Below are 19690 nucleotides of genomic sequence, written 5' to 3' on the forward strand. Positions count from 1 at the left end.
GTTTCACTGTCCCTGTTCTCTGGGGTTTCACTGTCCCTGTTCTCTGGGTTTTCACTGTCCCTGTTCTCTGGGGTTTCACTGTCCCTGTTCTCTGGGGTTTCACTGTCCCTGTTCTCTGGGGTTTCATTGTCCCCGTTCTCCGCTGTGGCAGCTCCGAGCAGGGCTGGCAGCTGCCTCCCCTCATCTCCCCCAGCTCCCGGCAGACAGTGATGGATGTCCGGGAGCGCTCCCCACATCCCATTTCACGCCGTAACCAAATCCACATGAACCTCCCGGTAACACCTCCCGAGCCCCGCCGGGCTCTGCTGCCTCCGTGTGTTCCTGACAGCGAGGACGGGAGGGGATGGACACAGTTCCCCACATCCCTCCTGCTCCCAGCACCGACCTCTGCCGAGACCTGGCACAGTTCCCTTTCCTCCCATGCTCCGTTACATCCCACGAGACTTTTGACTTTGTCTTTTAAACCACCAGCACTTCCAGAGATGCAGCTCAGGGGTTTGTTTTTTTCTTGTTTAGGCCCCCACACACCATGAACAGCAACAAACTGCTCAGTTGAGTGAAGAATGCCAACACCAACTCTTGCAATTAAAACCCTTGTGCATCTCATTAGCAGCAAACACCCCAAGACTGGCTATAAATATTCACAAGGAGCACAAAGCACTTTGCCAGCTTTCCTGTGGGATTTGAGCTCCAGTTGGGAACCCCCTGCCCCACAGCAGAAGCAGAACTGCCCCAGCAGCACCATGGTTCCCAATCCTCCATCCTGCAGAGCTGCTTTGAGCGGGCTGGAACGAGCAGCAGGAGCAGCACAGGGAGGGTTCCCAGCTCAGCAGATAAAGTCCTCGCAGATGTTTTTCCCAGAAATACAGAGGGAGGCTCACGAAGCACCCACCCTGTGTGAAATCCCAGCTCTGGAGGTGTCCAGCTCCCCAGGGCCTCCCTGGTGCTTTGATGAATCAGAGCTTCCAGGGCTTTGTGTGTCCCAGGGATTTGGGGCCACCTGGGAGGAGGACACAGGGTTCTCCAGGTCTCCTCCAAAGGCAGCAACACAGAATCCCAGAATATGCTGAGCTGTAAGGGTCCCACAGGGATCCTCAGTCCAACTCTCAGCCCTGCACAGGCCCATTCCCAGAGTCACCCCCTGTGCCCCAGAGGATCATCCAAACCCTCCTGGAGCTCTGGCAGCCTTGGGGCTGTGCCCACTGCCCTGGGGAGCCTGGTCAGTGCCCAACCACACTCTGAGGGAAGAACCTTTTCCTGAGATCCAACCTGAGCCTGCCCTGACACAGCTCCAGCCATTCCCTGGCTGCTGTCCCTGGTCCCCCCAGAGCAGAGCTCAGTCCCTGCCCCTCCTCTGCCCTGCCCAGGCAGTTGGAACTGCACTGAGGTCTCCCCTCAGCCTCCTCTGCTCCAGCTGAACACACCAAGTGCCCTCAGTGTCCTCACACGCCTTTCTCCCAGGGCCCACACCTTGGGCAGGTTCCTCCATGGATGTGCCCAGGGAGACAAGTCTTGCATTCCCAACATGTGCCCCCAAGGCCTCTCTCTGTGGCTGCTTCATGGCGAGTGGTGCAGATGCTGTGCCAGGAAGGCACCTCCCAGCCCCTGCCAAGGGAGCTCATCCCCAGTCTCTCCCAGTCCCTGCCCTGGGGCCGCTGCCTCTCCCCCAGTCACTCCCATCCTGGATCACAATCCCTGCTCCCCTGCTGGCAGAGGAACTGCACTTTCTCTATCCCAGCTTTCATCACAGCCACCCTCATCCAGCCCCTCAAACTGACCTGCTGGAGCCAGGCCGGAGGAGGCACCGAGAGGAGCAGAGGATGGAGCAGCTCTGCTGGGAGGAAAGGATGAGAGAACTGGGATTGTCCAGCCTGGAGAAGAGAAGCTTTGGGGTGACCTGATTGTGGTTCCTGAAGGGACCGACAGGAAAGATGGAGAAGGAATGTTTACAAGGGCTGGGAGTGACAGGACAAGGGGAATGGCTTCCGCCTGCCAGAGGGCAGGGATAGATGGGATACTGGGAAGGAATCCTTCCCTGGGAGGGTGGGGAGGCCCTGGCACAGGGTGCCCAGAGAAGCTGTGGCTGCCCCATCCCTGGAAGTGTCCAAGGCCAGGTTGGACGGGGTTTGGAGCAACCTGGGCTGATGAAAGGTGTCCCTGCCCATGGCAGGGTGGGACTGGCTTTAAGGTCCCTTCCAACCCAAACCATTCCATAACTCTAAGTTTTATTCCTCCTTTACCTCTATACCCACCCAGAGGATTTGCTACAAGCTCTGAGGGGCTTTTCCCCTCCACCATTGATGTAATTCCTTCACTGCACTTGGGGCCACCCATCTCAAAAGCCAACAGAAACCCGGTGAAGGACACAGCTCCCAAACACACCAGGCCAAACATCTCAAATGCATCAAAACAGCTGAAATCTGGTATTTTAGAAAGCAACAAGACAAGTTTCCTGTGCCAGAGCATTATGGTTCTGGTGGTGATGGTCTGCAACCCTGTACTCATGTTTTAGGGACCCATGATTTGGCTTTTGTTAAAAGATCAAGGAATGAAGGGTTTAAATCAATTATCATCTCGTGACCATGGAGGAAGTGTTTGAAGTCAGTCTTGGGAAGGGGGTATGGGGTGGAACTGCAGCCTTTAACATCTCTCTTCAGTGTTAGGACACTCCTTAACAGGATTTGAACAGATGAAGTCATCACATGAATGCACAGCACCGACCTGGCAGGAGAAGAGACGTCACCTGGAAGGAGCTTTGCCCTTGGAAACCAGTGCCGTTTGTTACTACTGCTTACATTTCACTCCAGACTACCCTCAGTGAAGTGTTCTCACGTGGACCAGCCTTCGGAGAGGAAAAATGCCCAAATTAGAGCTTTTACTCCACGCTTTCAGTGCTAAAAGGACATTTATTCCATTTCCATTCTTAACACTTCCCCACAATCAGGTGTTTCCTACTCTGCCACCAACACCAGAAGCTTCAGCCCAGATTTCACTCCTTTAATTAATTTTTTTCATATACCTTAATACAGGAAAAGGCCTACCCTGATGACATTAATTCCGTTGTCCTATGTACTATAATCTCCCTCCAAAATAACTGGAAATTGTCAGGGCACTTTTTTCTGCCTTGTTGTGCTCTGAGAGCTCCTGAAGCCAGGTGACCGTGCCCAGAACTTGTGTGATGAAGATGTAGGTATGACTTGTTTTCACAGCACCAGGATGGACTTTTAGTTTTTTTGAGTGTCTGCATAGGAAGGAAAGGAGAAGATCCCCATCACAAGGCAGCTTCCTTCCTGCTCCAACCCCGTTAAGGATGGTTCATGAAGAGTTGCTGTCTCCATAAAACCTTCTGGGTCTGATCTTTGCTGCACTGACTGTGGCATCAGGCAGTTCATTAACTCCAGAAGGGGCTGGAGAAATGAACCTGCATCTCCTCTGACCAAACCAGACCTTCTGGAGAGATGATCCTTTAGGTACCTTCCAACCCAAAGCATTTTTTGATTCTATGATTTGCTTTCCTCAGCCTCAGCCCCACCCATTGCTGATAGACCTTTGGATCTTCAGCACTCTACACCACAGAGCTGCCTTCTGGCTTTGGGCCTCTTATTTTGCACTTGCTTTAACAAACAAATCAATTCAAAGCCCAGTGTATTAGTGCAGGAACCTTTCAGCCCTCGGTTTTGGTGTTTCCTGCATGTTGATCCTTCATTGCAGCACTGCTGAGCTCTGCTGGGCCAGAGGAGAGAGGTTCTCCAGCACACTCCACCCTGGGAGCACGGGATACACACCCATCCAGTCCCACACACACAAAGTCCAAAGGTAATCCAGCAAAATTTCCCCTCTTGGCTTCTGGACTTGCCCGGACTCGGCGATCCCGCTCACTGCTGGAGGTCAACCACAAATCCACAAAGGTCAGCCCTTCACCTTGACCCAAACCTGACCCAGGGGAACCCAAGGGCAGGCAAGGACGTGCTCCCAGCACCTCTACAGCTCTGGAAATGGAGAAAACACGACCTTGAAGTGTTAGAGAGGGTTGACAATGTGCCCAGGGCAGGGTGAGCCAAGAACCGAGAAACGCGATGAGACAACCCCGCTCCAGCTGAGTGTCACCCTCAGCAGCCTGGCAGGGCCTGCAGCTCCCAGGCACTGCAGGGCTGTTCCCTCTGCTCCAAAGCTCTCAGCACAGAGGCATCAGATGGGTGAATACGGATTTTTTTGGACTCCAATGCCTTTGAGAAAAATCCGTGCGCAGCTCTCGCTGTTATTTCTGCTGTTCTGGCTGTGCAAACACAGCTTTGAACGTTTCAACTGCCAAAGGAGGCAAAGCTCCCGAAACAACTTGGCTGGGGTGGTTTAAGGAGGGGATTGGGGTTAAAGATAATAAAAGCTTGGTCACACACCACACTTTGTGTCATTCTGCATCCACAAAGGTCCTGAGCATGAGCTGGGGCTGATTTTCAAAGTGACCCCCTGACAGAGCAGGGTCACAACCAACCTGCAGCACTTCAACCCTTCCCAGAGCTGCCTGTGCCAGGAGAAACAAAGCCAAGGGGAAAAAATAGGTGTGAGGATGCCCAGGTTTTTTTTTTGCAGAGGGTGACACGTCCAGCAAGTCCTTCCCAGCCTCAGTTCCCTGCTGTGCTGGAGATCCCTTGGACACTGGATGCTCAGGTTCTGCTTGGAGCTCCTGCCAGAGGCCACAGCCACACCCAGCAACTGCAGAGCCCAATCCAGCCCTGGTGTCGAGGTTTCGTTACCTACACAGTGTCTGGGAAGTGTTGAGGTCCCTCAGCTCCTGTCTGGGTCCCCCAAACAAGGCTGCTGAAAGGACTGAGGACTTCAGTGCCATTTAGGCCATCAAAGCCAGGAGCTCTGTGCTCCGGGAAGGAGGATCTGAAGCTCTGACATTGCCAGTCCAGCACCCTCCAGGTCTGCAAGACAGCTGGCACTGCAGGGGAGTCTGGCAGATGTCACTCACACATCCAATATCAAACCCTTTGCCTGAGACCCCCCCTGTCAGGACTTTCACCAAACTCAGGGTCACTGAGAGCATTTCAGACATACTCAAGGACCTTCCCTCACCATCACATCCTGCAATCAGATGCTCTGGGAGAATCATGGAATGGTTTGGGTTGGAAGGGACCTTGAAGACCAGCTCCCTCCACCCCCTGCAGGAGTTGCTGTTTCCAAACACTTCTTCAGGCTTGAGAGAGCCTGAGAAGGATCTCATGGACTTCATCCATGGTTGACATCTCAGGACCAGACTCCACTCAGTCAAGAGCATCTTCACTGCACTGTGGTGGAGCATCACGAGCACCCAGAACTCGTGTCCAGGCTTGGCTGCACACAAACCACTGAGCTCCATGGACTCCAAGTGGATTGAGAAGGTTTATCCTATGGATTTCTCCTATGGACTTGGCAGCTGCAGAGTTTACACCCACAGAAACCCCTCCACCACTCTCCAATTCCACATCCTGGATGGCCCATCAGGAACGATCATGGAATCATCACAGAATGGTTTGTGTTGGAAGGGACCTGAAAGATCATCTTGTTCCACCCCCTGCCATGGGCAGGGACACCTTCCACTAGCCCAGGTTGCTCCAAGCCCCGTCCAAGCTGGCCTTGGACACTTCCAGGGCTGGGGCAGCCACAGCTTCTCTGGGCACCCTGTGCCAGGGCCTCCCTCTGAAAGTCACAACCATTCCCTCCTAAACCAGAAAAAACTTCCAGGAGCTTTTGATTTGCCAACAAAGTCCTGGCTGCAAGGAAAGCACACCTTGTACTTCAAAAGAATTCGATTAGAGGGGGAAAAGAAAGAAGTTTAAAGTCAGTGGGATCAAACCAGGAATCCCAGCAGACGCTTCACCAACTGCAGGGTCTGCAGGGAACTGGTGACCTTGACCCCAAGCCAAGTCCTGTGTCACTTGTCCCAGCCAAGGGCTGCCAAGGGTTGAGAAAGGGGTGAATGCTCTGCCCTTGTCTGCCCTGCACTGCCCTGACACGGAGCAGGAACAGGCCGAGCTCTGCCCATCCCACACAGGAGCCTGTTCCTCCAGCCCAGGATCCAAGTGCTTCCCCCTGAGCCAGCAGCACTTTGCAGGGACACGTTCTAAAAGCCTTTTCCAGAGAGCCCCCTTTCTCTTCCTTTCCTGAGGGTATTGAAAAATCATTATCAACGGGGGGGGGGGAAAGAAATTCCTCTTTTCATTCTCTAAAATTAACATGGGCTCCTCTGAACACTCGTTGTGCTGGGTGGATTTTTCACACCCCCTGGAGTCTCTCAGTGACAAGGGGAGGCACAGCACTGGTTATGACCCAACTTTGTGGCTCATTAAGGAGCTTGTCAAAGAGCAGCTTCTCTCCCTGGAGGAGCCCAGGGCAGGAAATGAGGGACTTCCCACAGCACGTGAGCCCAGCAGCTCATCCTGTTCTCCAGGCTGAGGGAAGGGGGAGCAGCCCCTGCCATGGCACCTCAGAGCCCTACAGGTGGTTTGGGAAGGTTCTGGGAGAGGCATAAAGACCAGGGAAGGTCCTGGTGTTCCCATTCCCTGTCCTGTACCATCAGATTTAAGTTGTTGTGTTAAACTGTGAAGCAAAATAAAAAGCACTGAGGGTTTTCTTCTGTCAAATTCAATATGTAATTTAGCAAAATACATGAACACCTGCTTTTAAAGGACATCCAGGAGTCAACATGAGCTCCAGTACCCAAAAAAATGCCATGGGACAGGAATGGACTCAAACCAAATCCCTAAAATCCATGGGAGAGGAAGAGAAATGTGTCACCAGGTTATTCACACATCTTTATTACAATGTCCCGACTGAAAAGCAGCTGAATCCCAGTTCCATGGATAGTCAGCCTGAATTCCTTTTCCCTCAAACCCACCTAGGGTCAGCTGACCCCATTGCCACCCCAAAGAGTCTGTTAAATACATGGAAAGGTTCCCAAACTGCAAATGGAGGAGGCTGACAAGCCAGGGGCAGAAGGAAAAGCTCAAGCAGACTGGACAGAAGGAAGTCTTCAAATCACACCAAACTTTTAGGAAAAAAAAGTATAAAATATCAGTTTATTTTTTTTACCCATCTCTTTTTTTTTACCCATCTCTTTTTTTACCCTCTCTTTTTTTTAACCCTCTCTTTTTTTCTCCCCAAGTTTTCCAGACTTTAGGGATCACCTGGAGCAAAAAGAACAAGAGTAAGCCTTGAAGGAGCTGGTTCATATGGGACCCTCAGCTCTAAACCAAATTCACACCCCTCAAACCTGCTCCAAAGATGCCAAGAACTCAGTGCATCCCAATTTCTCCCAGATATCTCCTCGTTCACCGCCGCAGACCCCTCGCAGCCGGGAAGGCAGAGCCACAGCCCGGAGCTCCGGTGGTGGGGCCAGGACGGCCCCAGGTCCTGCCCGGCAGGAGGAGGATGGCTGGGAGGCAAAGGGATGGAGGGATGAAGGAGGAAGGCAGGACGTCGCTTGCCGAACCTTCCCGGCCGAAGCCACGGGGTGGCAGCAGGAATCTGCCGATGGAGACACGGAGCCGAGAGCAGCAGCCCCGCGATGGTCCCACTCCGCTCCTTCCCCGCGGACACGAGGAACCGAGGAGCAGATCGACTCCAGGGGGAGGTTTATAACCTTCAGAAGGAGCCAGCTGAAGGTCTCCACCGCGGAGGGAAAGGTCCCTGCACAGCCTTGGCTGCCCCGGGCACGGTGGGAGCTCCTGCAGGATGAGGGGACACCAACGGGACACCAACGGGACAACCCCTTTGTCCCTCTGGTCTCCTCGCAGAAGGGTGAGGAGAGCCAAGGGCACCGCGGTAGGAGAGCAGCCGAGCCCCCAGCCTGCCCTGCTCCCTGAGGGCCTGCAGGACATGGTCTGCTCCAAGGTCCTGCTGTGTCCCAGCGCTTCACCCACGAGCCACTGGAAGGACTCGGGTGTGTTCCCAGTTCTACAGAGGGACATGAGCTGACATGACTCTGTGAGGAGTGAGGGTGGGAGCCTGCAGTGGTCCCGGGGTCTGCAAAGGGGTGGCCTTGGGGACAGGGGGACCAAGGAGGCTTCCAGACACTCCTCTGTCTCTCCAAGCACGTGTTGCCCTGCCCCAGCTGGAGGCAGATGCTCCAGGTACCTTCATCCCTCAGGTGGCTCTGTGGCACAGGGCAAGGAGGTCACAGAATCTCAGACTGGCTTGGGTTGGAAGGGACCTCAAAGCCCATCCAGTGCCACCCCCTGCTGTGGGCAGGGACACCTTCCACCAGCCCAGGTTGCTCCAAGCCCCGTCCAAGCTGGCCTTGGACACTTCCAGGGCTGGGGCAGCCACAGCTTCTCTGGGCAACCTGTGCCAGGGCCTCCCCACCCTCACAAGAAACAATTTCTTCCCAAGTTTCCCCTCTTTCAGTTTGAACCCATTCCCCTTGTCCTGTCACTGCAGTTCCTGATGAACAGCCCCTCTCCAGCTTCCCTACAGCCCCTTCAGACCCTGGAAGGTGCTGTGAGGCCTCCACACACCCTTTTCTTCTCCAGCTCAGCAGCCCCAGCTCTCCCATCCTGTCTCCACAGGGGATGTGCTCCAGTTCCCTCAGCAACTCCGTGGCCTCCTCCAGACTTGCTCCAACAGTTCCATGTCCTTCTTCTGTTGGGGGGCACCAGAACTCTGCAAAGTATTCCAGGTGGGGTCTCAGGAGAGTGAGGTAGAGGGGCAGAATCCCCCCCACTGCTGCCCACCCTGCTTTGGACACAGCCCAGGACACAGCTGAGGGAGGTGAGACGATGATGATCAAACATGCAGGGGCTGCAAACCTGCACTGAGGAGTTTGATGGGTGCCCTTGAAGGTGGTTGAGTTGGCACGAGAGGCAGTGGGTGGAAGGCACCACTAAATTCCAACCCAGTCCCCAGATGGCTTATCCCACTGCCCCTCTTCCCAGGGATATCAGGGGATGGGACCCTCAGGAGCCCAAAGTCCAGCTCCAAGAGGGGAACTGCCAGTCCTCCCCCCCCTCCCTAACACGGGTCCTGCCTGCCCACCCCGAGCCTGCTGCCCACCACAGTGCCCTGTTTGTGGCACAGGAGAGACCTTGAACCACCAACAGAAGGTTTTGGGAAGAAGAGATTTTTGTAACTGAGTTTAATCACCCCCCTGTCAAAAACACCTGGGATTTATCACTGGGAGCAAGTGTGGGGACAACGGGGGGCAAAGGCACTGAAGGCAAGAAAAACTCCCCATTCCCAAGGCGTCCCCCTGAGTTTTTTATTAGCAGTTCATCTTCTATCCATGAATTCTCCATGAATCCATTCTAACCATGTCTTTTGCCTTTGCTGGCAACAACTGCCGTGGGGGAAAGGGGCATCCCAGTGACTCCCAGGCTGGAATCAGCTCTATCCAGGGATATTTTTGGGATGACAATGTGATAAATGTATGTCCAGATTGTATTTTTTTTGCTGGATGTTGTTCTTTGACCCAGTAGGTCTTGTGCCATGCAGGAAACCATCTTTCCAGGGAGGTGGGGTCAGTTGAGCCTGTGCTTCAGGTGTTGTCCTGCACTGATTTACAAGCCTGATCTTGGGAAGAGAAGTAGATGAAATGCTGGAACTAAGTCAGCTTCTGCCTGCAAAAGAGCCAAGACAACTGATAACAAAGCAATCCTGCTTTCTAGGTATGAAAACTTGGAAAAAAATGGACTTGCAGGGAGCAGCTGACTATCCTGGTCTGCCTCTGTGACCTTCTCCCAGCAGATCCCTTCTTCACGCCCTGCAGCCACAAAATACCCAACTGCTCTCAGCAGGCTCCCTCCACTGTTGGTTAAAACTGCTTTGAGCTCAGCTTAAATCCTCTTGAGCTTCAGAGGACACCCTGGAGGCACCACAGCTGAGCAGGGCTGGCAGCAGAACATGCTGGGCTGGCCCAGGAGGGCTCTGGGCACGTGTGTCCAGGAGAGGTCACCAGATCTCAGGAGTCCATCATAGAGATGGAATGGGTTGGGTTGGAAGGGACTTTAAAGACTATCCAGTCTCACTCCCTGCCATAGGCAGGGACACCTCTCACTATCCCAGGTTGCTCCAAGCCCCGTCCAACCTGGCCTTGGACACTTCCAGGGCTGGGGCAGCCACAGCTTCTCTGGGCACCCTGTGCCAGGGCCTCCCCACCCTCACAGGCAGGAATTCCTTCCCAATATCCAACCTAAATTCACACTCTTTCACATTAAAGCCATTCCCCCTTGTCCTATCACTGCATGCCCTTGTGAAGAGCTTCAGATGAACAAGTTTTAGAAGGCTCAGCTCAAGGCTGTGCTGCGGTTTCAGCTCTGCCAGGCTTAACCCACAGCCAGGATAATGTAGGAGGGTGCTGGAGGCTTTCTGTGTTGGCACAGCCCAGCAAGGTCAGCCCAAAATCCCACTGGGCTGTGATGTGGTTTTGGGTCACAGCTCCTTCCTCCCTTTCATCAAGGGGTCGTTACCAAGACCTGACCCTTCAGAGCCACCGAAGGGTCAAGTCTTTGTGGAGGGGAAAATAAAAGACCCTTGGCCAACCTGAGGCTTTCAGCTCCCCAGGAGCAGAGCAGGACCAAGCACAAGGCTGATTTTCATTCTGTCCAGATCCCAAACCCCCCTCCTCCTGGGATTTCCACCCTTTGGAATTTGATCCCCCAGCACTTTGCAGTCGCTGTCGTCGCTGCTCTGGCCGATGGGCGAGGGGCTCATCTCCTGTCTGGGGCTCTGCAGCCTGAGCTGATGGTTCTGCTGCTCCCTAGAAGAGCTGCAGTGATGGCAGGGAATGGGACTATGGATTAGGATAAGGGAAAGGCCGGTTTTCTATGCTGAGCATACTCTGTAGCTCCCCTCCTCTCCCTGGCCCTGCGCAGGTTACCTTCCATGCTGCTCCATCTCCTGTCAATGGCAAACAGTCACCACGGTACAGCAGAAGACCCTTCTTTTACAGATACTGCATCATCCAAGGTAATATAACCATGGACTTCAAAACTTGTACAGGCAATGGCTTCAAAAAAATCCAACCCCCCCAAAAAATGTGTCTCGACAACAGAGAGATTTTAGTTTCAATGGACAAAGAGGGAAAACAATCTGCAATTTTTCCATTCCAGGAGAATAAATCCTTTTGGAGGCTTGTTAATTTGTTTTTCCTAGTGCTGAGAAGTCAGTTGTGAAAGTTAAATCTGTGTTTTCAGGGGAGGGGTGGCCCCCATCCCTGCTTTCCATTACTCCGGGCATCCGTCCAGCCCGAGGGACGGCGCTGGAGGCAACGGGTTACTCTGGATTGGGGCCAAAATAACTCAGACCAAAATCTTCTCCTGTGTTTGTGTTGTGGGGACCTGATCCTGCACCTCTGCTGCCCAAGGAGTCAGATATTCCTGTCACCATCCTCTCTGGGACATGGGCACGACCGTTTTCCCAGTTGAAAGGATGGACATGTCCGTGGGTTCAATGGGGCCAGAACAGGCCACTCTTCAAATGGAGAATATTGAAAGCACAACAATTAAATTACCTACTTTCAACAGTTTATCACTTATGTCAAATATTAAAGCAAAACAATTGATTATGAAGAGGAATTAAGAGGGAAGAAGAAAACCTCTGCCCTCCTTTCGAATGAAAATTCAGGAAATTAGAATTGACGCTTGGGAACAAAACCACCTCCTGATTTATTTGCTGGGTTTGCAGTGGATTTTTGCCCCTGATTTATAGTGCATTAGTGATCGGATTTTCTTTCATCTCAGGTCCCTGAGCTGGTCTCAACTACAAGAAATTATGTTTAAAATTCAGCACCAAATTAAAACAAGCCCCCCAAGCTGTGCACCAAGGGGGTCTTCTGAGCCAACACCAATACTTCGCTTCCTTAATGTCAAATATTACAGCAAGTTCCCTCTTTTGCTGTTTCCAAACACTTCTTCAGGCCTGAGAGAGCCTGAGAAGGATCTCATGGACTTCATCCATGGTTGACATCTCAGGACCAGACTCCACTCAGTCAAGAGCATCTTCACTGCGCTGTGGTGGAGCATCACGAGCACCCAGAACTCGTGTCCAGGCTTGGCTGCACACAAACCACTGAGCTCCATGGACTCCAAGTGGATTGAGAGGGTTTATCCTATGGATTTCTCCTATGGACTTGGCAGCTGCAGAGTTTACACCCACAGAAACCCCTCCACCACTCTCCAATTCCACATCCTGGATGGTCCATCAGGAGCAATCATGGAATCATCACAGAATGGTTTGGGACCTCAAAGCTCATCTTGTTCCACCCCCTGTGTGGGCAGGGACACCTCCCACTATCCCAGGTTGCTCCAAGCCCTGTCCAAGCTGGCCTTGGACACTTCCAGGGATGAGGCAGCCACAGATGGAGAAAACTCCTCCAGGGAAAGCTCCTCTCCCCCAGAGCTCAGCTGAGTTTTTGCTCACCTGAGTTGTTGCTCACCTGAGGTTCCCGTTAGATCCCAGGGACAGCCCACTGCAATTTTAATGTCTGGTTAATTATTCTCCTCCAGCCCAAGCAGCAGCGATTATTGCCTGAGATTAAGCCCTACCAGGCTGAGCCGCGTGCAAATTTCTTTCTGTGTTTCTGGAGACTTATGTCCTCCAGACAAAAAAAATATGCATTTCTTAGACCAGGATTTCCCCCCCTCCTTTAATGTTTTGTCTCCCAGTGAATTGGTGTAATCACTATTATAGGATGAGGCAAAAATGGCTCAAAAACCGAGTTTTAAAAGGAAGACAAAACACCACTGAGCCTCACATTAGAAAAGCAAACAGCTTCATCACAAATTTAGGAAGGGCTTACAATAGCACTCAGAGAAAGCATCTTAGAGAAGCACAGGAAGAAAATAATCCCTCAGCCCAAGCACTCTGGGCAAGGATGGAGACAGAGACACAGTTTTCAGGCTCCACATGCACCGTGAATACAACCCAGCGCAGCTCCAAAGTGGAGAGAGCTGCTCTTTCCATCCAATATCCCCCAAAATAATGGCATTGCATTGACCTAAACTGACACAGAATTAGCATTAAAGCCACAAACCCAGCCTAGCACTAACCCTGTATAAACCCAACCAGTACTGGAGCTTTTTTCCCCACTCCAGATCAAATACCTGGCCAGCTCAGGTGTCACCTCCAAGAACAGCCCCGCGCTGCCGGGCGTGGTGGGGTGCAGGGTTCCCCTGGGCAGGGGGTGGGAGCCCTTCACTTAGCGGCTCATAAAACATCTTCCTCCCTATTGTGGCAGCCCCATCCCACCTCCTGACCTTTTTCCTCTTGGAGTAATTAGCAGCTACCTGGTGGGAATGAAAGAGGGGAACTGGAGGCTTGTGCCTTGGGGTTTAACTTTTTCTTCCCCCAGGGTTGTTTCTCTCTTGCGCAGCACTGGAAGCATCCAACATTTAACCAGGCTTTCAGGAGGAGATGGAGAAGCTCATACACGTCATACCAGGGAGACTGTAGGGATGCAACTCCTTGGAAACTCGGGAAGAGTCCTGGGAGGATCTGCAAATCCCCCTTGTCCTACCAAGCTTGTGCACGAGACAGCAAAGACATCACAAAAATATTGTTCTGCTTTTCCTGGCAGGTCCTATCCAAGTTAAATAAAAAGATCTATAGCAAAACTAAGAATTAAATCAGATATTTTAAGGATAAAGTTGAGTCCCTCAAGAAACCACGACTTTCTCTCCTCCCACTGCAATGGAGTTCTGCAAACCAGGCTCCTTAGTGGTAAATCACGTTTAACAAGGGCATTTACACTGGTTTAAAACCAGCTTGTTTCAGTTCACACAGGGATTCTTTTAGATTAATATAAAAATACATAGAGCTGAAATACATGGAATGTCCCTGGGGAACTCAGTCATTCCTGCATCCTTGTGTTTATCTGCACTGCTGATGCTCAGGAAGAGCCTCTCCCACACACCCAGAGCAGAGGGCTCAGAGCAGAGAGGAACCTTCCAGCCCCCAGAGCCACTTAGAGAGACCTCATTTCACTCCCTCCCACCTCACCCACCACTTCCCACCCAGTACTGCTGCAGCTGAGCTCCCTCCCAGCACCCAGCCCAGGAACCCCTGTGAGGGGAGAGCACCAAACATCAGCTCAGCCACGGAAAACAACAAGGAAAATCCATTGCTTTTCAAGGAGACGCTTCTTTTAACTATTTAATAGAGTTGTTAGAGAAGTTCCCTCTTGAGTTCAGATACCAAGAAAAAAAAAAAAACAAGAAAATTACAAATTTATCAGCTTTTAAATGAAAAATCAGCTCCATGTGTGATCACATTTAATGCAGCCCAGGTTTGCTGTGCCCCCTCCTGCGGGATGGGATCCACAGGGGGCTCCAGCTCCATAAAAGTCGCCAGTTCCCCAAATTCCCTCTCCCATGCCTGGCACCATCCTGGCCTACAGCCCTTGGAATGTGCTTTGCTCTGTAACATCCACTATTTAAGCAAAATGCCATTATTATGTTGGGCTTCTCTGAATAATCCTGAGGTTTGTTGACCAGATTTAAGGTGAGTTGTGGGATTTTTAAGTCTCAGTACTATCATTATAAAGAGGTCTTTATTTCTTTATAAGGTACCTTATTTCTCCCTTTTTTCCCTCTTATTCTTTATTGTTGTAGCAATGCATTTGTGCAGTTGTAGTTGGCCATAAAGTAATTCTGCTTAAACGTGACTAGAACTAAAGGCCTGAGTTAAACTGAAATGGGAATAAAAAGCAGCTTTATACTGAGGTGCCAAACAATTTTAAATGAAGAAGAACAATTTGAAATGATTTGCTTTAAATAAAGAGGTTCTGAATCACAAGTCTGAATTGAGGTTAGAGCAGCAAGCCCGATATAATTTACATGTTTCTCCTCTTGAAGGCTGAGATGTGAGTTTTGTGTTATTGATATTTCTCCATTTCTATCAATATTTTGGCCAATTGGGTTGTTCTTGCTGTGTTTTTATGCAGTGTGGGGTAAATATGTGCTGATTTTGGGGCACCATTCACCTTATGTGCCATAAATAATGTGAAAAAACACAGTACTGAGCTTCCTTCTTTATTCACTGAACTGTTATCTGTGTAGAAATTCCCCTTTTCTTGAGGAAAGCTGTTTTTCACGGGAAAGGGAGGGATCTGACCCAGCCAGGGAGCCTGGTGTGGTTTGTTGCCCCCAGTGTGGGCTGAGATGCTCTGCTGGCCCAGAGCCCTGGGGAGCAGGGCTGCTGCTCCCAAAACCGGAGGCGTTGGGGAAGTTTTCCCTGGAATAGCTTTTTTTATTTTTCCCTTCATCCCCTTCCTCATGGAAGTCCCGGGTCCTGCTGCTGTCCCAGCTTTCCCACTAAACTGGGGCCAGGTCTGACCCAGTTTAACTCACCCGGTGAAGCAGGTAAACTGTGGTGCAGCTGCTCTCAGTAATTAACCTTTCTAATTACATTTAGGGGGAAGTTCCCCAGCTGTGAGTGCAGGATGGGAAAGGTTTCCTCCTGCCTGTCCTTTCCCCTCTGCAGCGAGGCTGAGGAGTGCCATGGCTTTGAATTCAAGGCTTCTCGGGACACAGGTGAGCTGGAAACCAGAAGGGAGAAGGGGAAGAAACCTTTGCAAATGCCCTTTTTGATCTCCCTTAACAACTGCTATAGAGAATTAAATGGAATTCATTTCTGTGATGAAGGAATTAATGGCAATATGAGGAGTCAGGCTCAGGTAGGAGACTTGAATCCAAAGGAGGGAATAAAGCCTTGAAATTCAAATGAAAAAAATTATTATATAAGCATAAAGGGAAGTTATTTTACACCTGTAAGACTAAATGTATAAATATGAAGCAACTGCTCCCTCTGGGAAGGAGAGGATTGTGCTTCTAATTCACCCAGACAAATATGCAGCTTGGTTCCATCTGATTCCTCACACTTGAGCAAAGACCAACCCAGTCCCTTTGTGTTCTCCCTTTTCCATGCTCTCCACTTCTTCCAGGACTTCTCACTCCTGCACTGGTGTCTCTGTGTCGGCTCTTTCCAGAGCCGAGCCCTTCCCAGCCCCGTGCTCCCGTTTTCCTGCCTCTCCAGGGGCTTTATCGAGCTGGGTGTCCTCCCGAAGGACTGTTCCTGCAGTGGCTTCGGCTCCCAGCAAACCCTGGCAGTGTGGGAGCAGGGAGAGGAGCTGCTGGCCAGGGCTGTGGTGTCTCCCCTCCCCGCTGTGAGTGATGTCTTTATGGGGCCGAGAAACGGCCCGGCCCTTAGTGCTGGAGTGGGACTAATGCGGGAGCAGGTGAATTATGAGCCACATAACGAGGGATTTGGGGCATGTCCAGTGTGGAGGCAGCTTGAATTATTTCGGGGCAGGTGCTCTGCTTTTGTGAATCCATCTCACCGTGCCTGGGGCTGGGTGTCTCAAGGAGAAAGGCACCCTAAAATCGGGATCCCCTTGCTCCCAGACTGTCCTTCCTCTTCATGGGGTGTACATCCTCAATGTTTTCCCTCTGGGACCGGTTCTGTCCCTTCAGCACCTTCTGCGACAGCCTGTTGCCCTGAAATACATGATTTGCTGAGCTCTGGGAAGGTGCAAGTTTGGAAAATTCCCCTTTCCTCCCCAAAAAAGTGCCTCTCAGTGTGGTGGTTCTCCCTGCGTGGTCAGGTCCTGTTTCAGAGTGTTATTTCTGACACAGAACACTGAACAAACCAAGGGGAACTTGTTCTCCCTATCCTGAAAAGCCACATGAAATGGGAAGCAGGAGTACAGGAATCCCGTTGTATGCAGGGAAAACCCAATTAGTCTGTGCACCCTGACAAAAGTCGAGCTGAGCCTTTTAGCAAGGAGCAGTTAATCTTCTTTAGAAAAACTTAGCAGGGACTACCAGTGGAATAGAAGTTGGTGCAGTACTGTTGAATATCTCCAAAGCCACTTAGAGGTTCAAAGAATGAACAAGGCCACTGCCAGCCTTATTATTTTGATTTGTTTAATGAAAATACTTTGCTCATTCCATAGATGTTATGCTTTGATAAGGTAATTGTTGGAGGGCCCAGCTTACATCCTATTAATGCTACACCCTGGGCAAATTAAGCCTGACCTAGTGGGGAGCAGAGCCCGGTGGGGCTGGTGACACTCTGCCTTTTGTTCCGTGTCCTGACGGGAAGTGGGGTTGGAGTTTTATCCTTTGGTTTGGGTTTTGCCTTTCCTGGGGGGAAAAAAAGAGCACTGAATCCCTGTTAGATGCAGGAATTCCCAGTGTGGATAACACAGCTCCTTGGGAAGCTGTAGGGTTGGGACTGAGACTGCAGGAGCATTAAAAAAAAAAAAGGATTTTTTTCCTTCATAAATAGTCCTGGAGGTGGAAACTGCTTCCTCTGTGATTTAGGGCTTCCAGAACTCTGTGGTCTGAGCGTACAGAACTTTTGTCCTTCTTCAGCACCAGAGTTCAGAACATCCCTGGTGAACGAGCAGAGCCTTATTCCATTGAGGAAGGAGGAGAATTAGGGACCAACATGAGCCTGAGGGTCGTGCCTTGGAGCTTAAAATTCCCTTCCCTTCCCCATCCTGGCTTCTCCCATCCCACCTGCAACCGAGAGTGGATCTTAGGGATGAATCCAGGTCATTCCTTGCCTGGAGCTCCCCTGGAGGAGCTGCCTTGGCCAAGGACCTCGGGGACCTGGGGACACTCGGGATCTGCTGGGACATGGGGAGGACACTCGGGATCTGCTGGGACATGGGGAGGACACTCGGGGTCTGCTGGGACATGGGGAGGACACTCGGGATCTGCTGGGACATGGGGAGGACACTCGGGATCTGCTGGGACATGGGGAGGACACTCGGGATCTGCTGGGACATGGGGAGGACACTTCTGCACCGGCAGGACAGGGATGATCCAAGGGGCTGGAGAGGCACCAGGCAGCAAAAATCTGCACCCACATTTCATCTGCTTCGTTTGGCAGCTTCTGGACTTCAATGCAAATAAGCAAAATTAAATTTTGGGGCTATGTTGAGGATCTGTGGACTTGAATTCCCTGATCCCGGACCGCTGATCCCTGATCCCGGCTGGAGCCGCTTTTCCAGCTCTCAGCCACCTTTTTAACTAAACCACCTTTTCCCGTGGCTGCAAATATTCCTTCTCTCTTTTCTGGGTTTTCTGGAAAAACAAACACTTCAGGCGGAATGTGCTACTCCTCCTTTCCCGATTTTTTTTTTTCAATGGTCATTTTAAAAAATGCGGAAGTCCCGCAGAAATGTTTTTTTTAAATCCCCGGTTTTCAAGGTGGATTTATCGCCCTTTAGAGAGAGATTTATTGGATAATCGCTTAAAAAAATAATGCTTATTACTCCGGGTTCTCAAATGGAAAACCTTCCCACATTAATAATCTTCTTGTAATTGCAAAGGTAGCAACTTTTCATTAAATAATTCATCCCCAGGCAGTTTGGTTTTTTTTTTTTTCTTTTTTTCGCATCCTACTTGTGGTGAAAATCGTGATCAAACACTTGAGGTTTTAGTTGACCAGATGAGACACATCTGATTTATCTCCTAAGGAGATTTCTCATTTCTAGACCCGCATCGCTCCAGAAATGGGATGGCATCTCCCCCAAAAAAAACAAAACCAAAAAAAAAGGACTTTTTTTGCGGAGAATCCGAATTAATAAAATTACCGATCGGGGCTGCTCGCTGCGCTTGTGCCCCGGCGATTTTCAGGGCAGGTTTAGTTAACCTGGGAGCATCTTTTTCAAGTCGAAAATGGGATATACAACCCCTTTCCCCCCCAGTCTGGTGGCGTTCGCCCCCTCTAAGGGCACATCCAACTTGAAAAGCCCCTTCCTCCCGCTAAGGATGCGGGGGATGGACGGTGGGGACCAGAGATGCTCCTAAAAAATACAAATAAACCCAGCCCCGCTCCCTTCTGCTCGTGAGTTGGCTCTCGGCGCTGATTTACAAGCCGTTTCTCCGAAGGGAATAGCGATATACGGTATTTATCAACCAGAAACATACCTTAGGAAACCATGGAGATGCTCAGGGAAAGGGGGAAGCGGCAGGAATTCTGCCCCTGCTCCTTTAAGCAGTTACTTGCTCCTTTCCTGATTGATGCTTGTTTTAATCTATTGCTCGCTGCTCCCAGGAGAGAAAAGAAGGGGTCTCTCTTTTGTGAACGTGGGCAATGAAGCAGAGAACTGGGCAGAAAAAGGGGGAAATATTGAAAAATTTCCCAAAATTCCCGAAGGGGTTCCCTGTTCTCGGCCGGACGCGCAGGTAACACCCCGGCCCCGGCCCCGCTCGTGAAATCGCCATTTCACCCCCGCACACTCCTTAATTGTTAGAAAAATGATTTGTGAAATTGCTTTCCAGCAGGAGTGTCCCTCCTCCCCCGGCCCTGACAGGCCCCTGTCACCCCCTTTCCCCTTTTCCCTCCCCACACAAATTTAGGGGCTGAGGCCGCACGGCACCGCATCCCCTCAATGAAAATACATTAAATAATAATCATTAATGGAGCTCTTTGCTCAGTGGCTGCCCGGAGCCGGCAGCAAGTGCTGGAGGAGAACGCGATTTTTTTTTGCCTGAAAGTGCCAAATCTTACCCCAATTCCAGGAGAAAGGGGGGGGAGCGAGGGAAAACAAATGCCGTGTTTGATGTGAGAGATTTTTCTGCCGGCGAGGTAACCCTAGAGCGGCGGGGAAGGCAGGACTCCGGGCTCGGCTCCTCGAGTTTAATCTTCCCCCGGTGCCGGGAGAGCAGAAACATTTAATTTTCAACTTTATTCCCAGGCTCTT

At 51.1% G+C, this 19690-nt stretch overlaps 2 protein-coding genes across 2 annotated transcripts in view; both read left to right on the plus strand.

Annotated features, from left to right (window-relative positions):
• Positions 1-7193, plus strand: part of KLHDC7A (kelch domain containing 7A) — a 33634-nt gene extending 26441 nt beyond the window's left edge. The window contains exon 5 of the mRNA XM_029965237.1: positions 7148-7193. Coding sequence (XP_029821097.1) covers positions 7148-7193 — 46 coding nt within the window. The remainder of the gene's footprint in view (positions 1-7147) is intronic.
• A 356-nt stretch (positions 7194-7549) lies between these two features.
• The window catches only part of PAX7 (paired box 7), an 82726-nt gene continuing 70585 nt past the window's right edge, over positions 7550-19690 (plus strand). The window contains exon 1 of the mRNA XM_029965238.1: positions 7550-7646. Coding sequence (XP_029821098.1) covers positions 7550-7646 — 97 coding nt within the window. The remainder of the gene's footprint in view (positions 7647-19690) is intronic.

The sequence above is a fragment of the Manacus vitellinus genome, unplaced genomic scaffold (assembly GCF_001715985.3).
Source record: "Manacus vitellinus isolate BGI_N305 unplaced genomic scaffold, ASM171598v3 scaffold_92_pilon, whole genome shotgun sequence".
Classification (NCBI taxonomy): domain Eukaryota; kingdom Metazoa; phylum Chordata; class Aves; order Passeriformes; family Pipridae; genus Manacus; species Manacus vitellinus.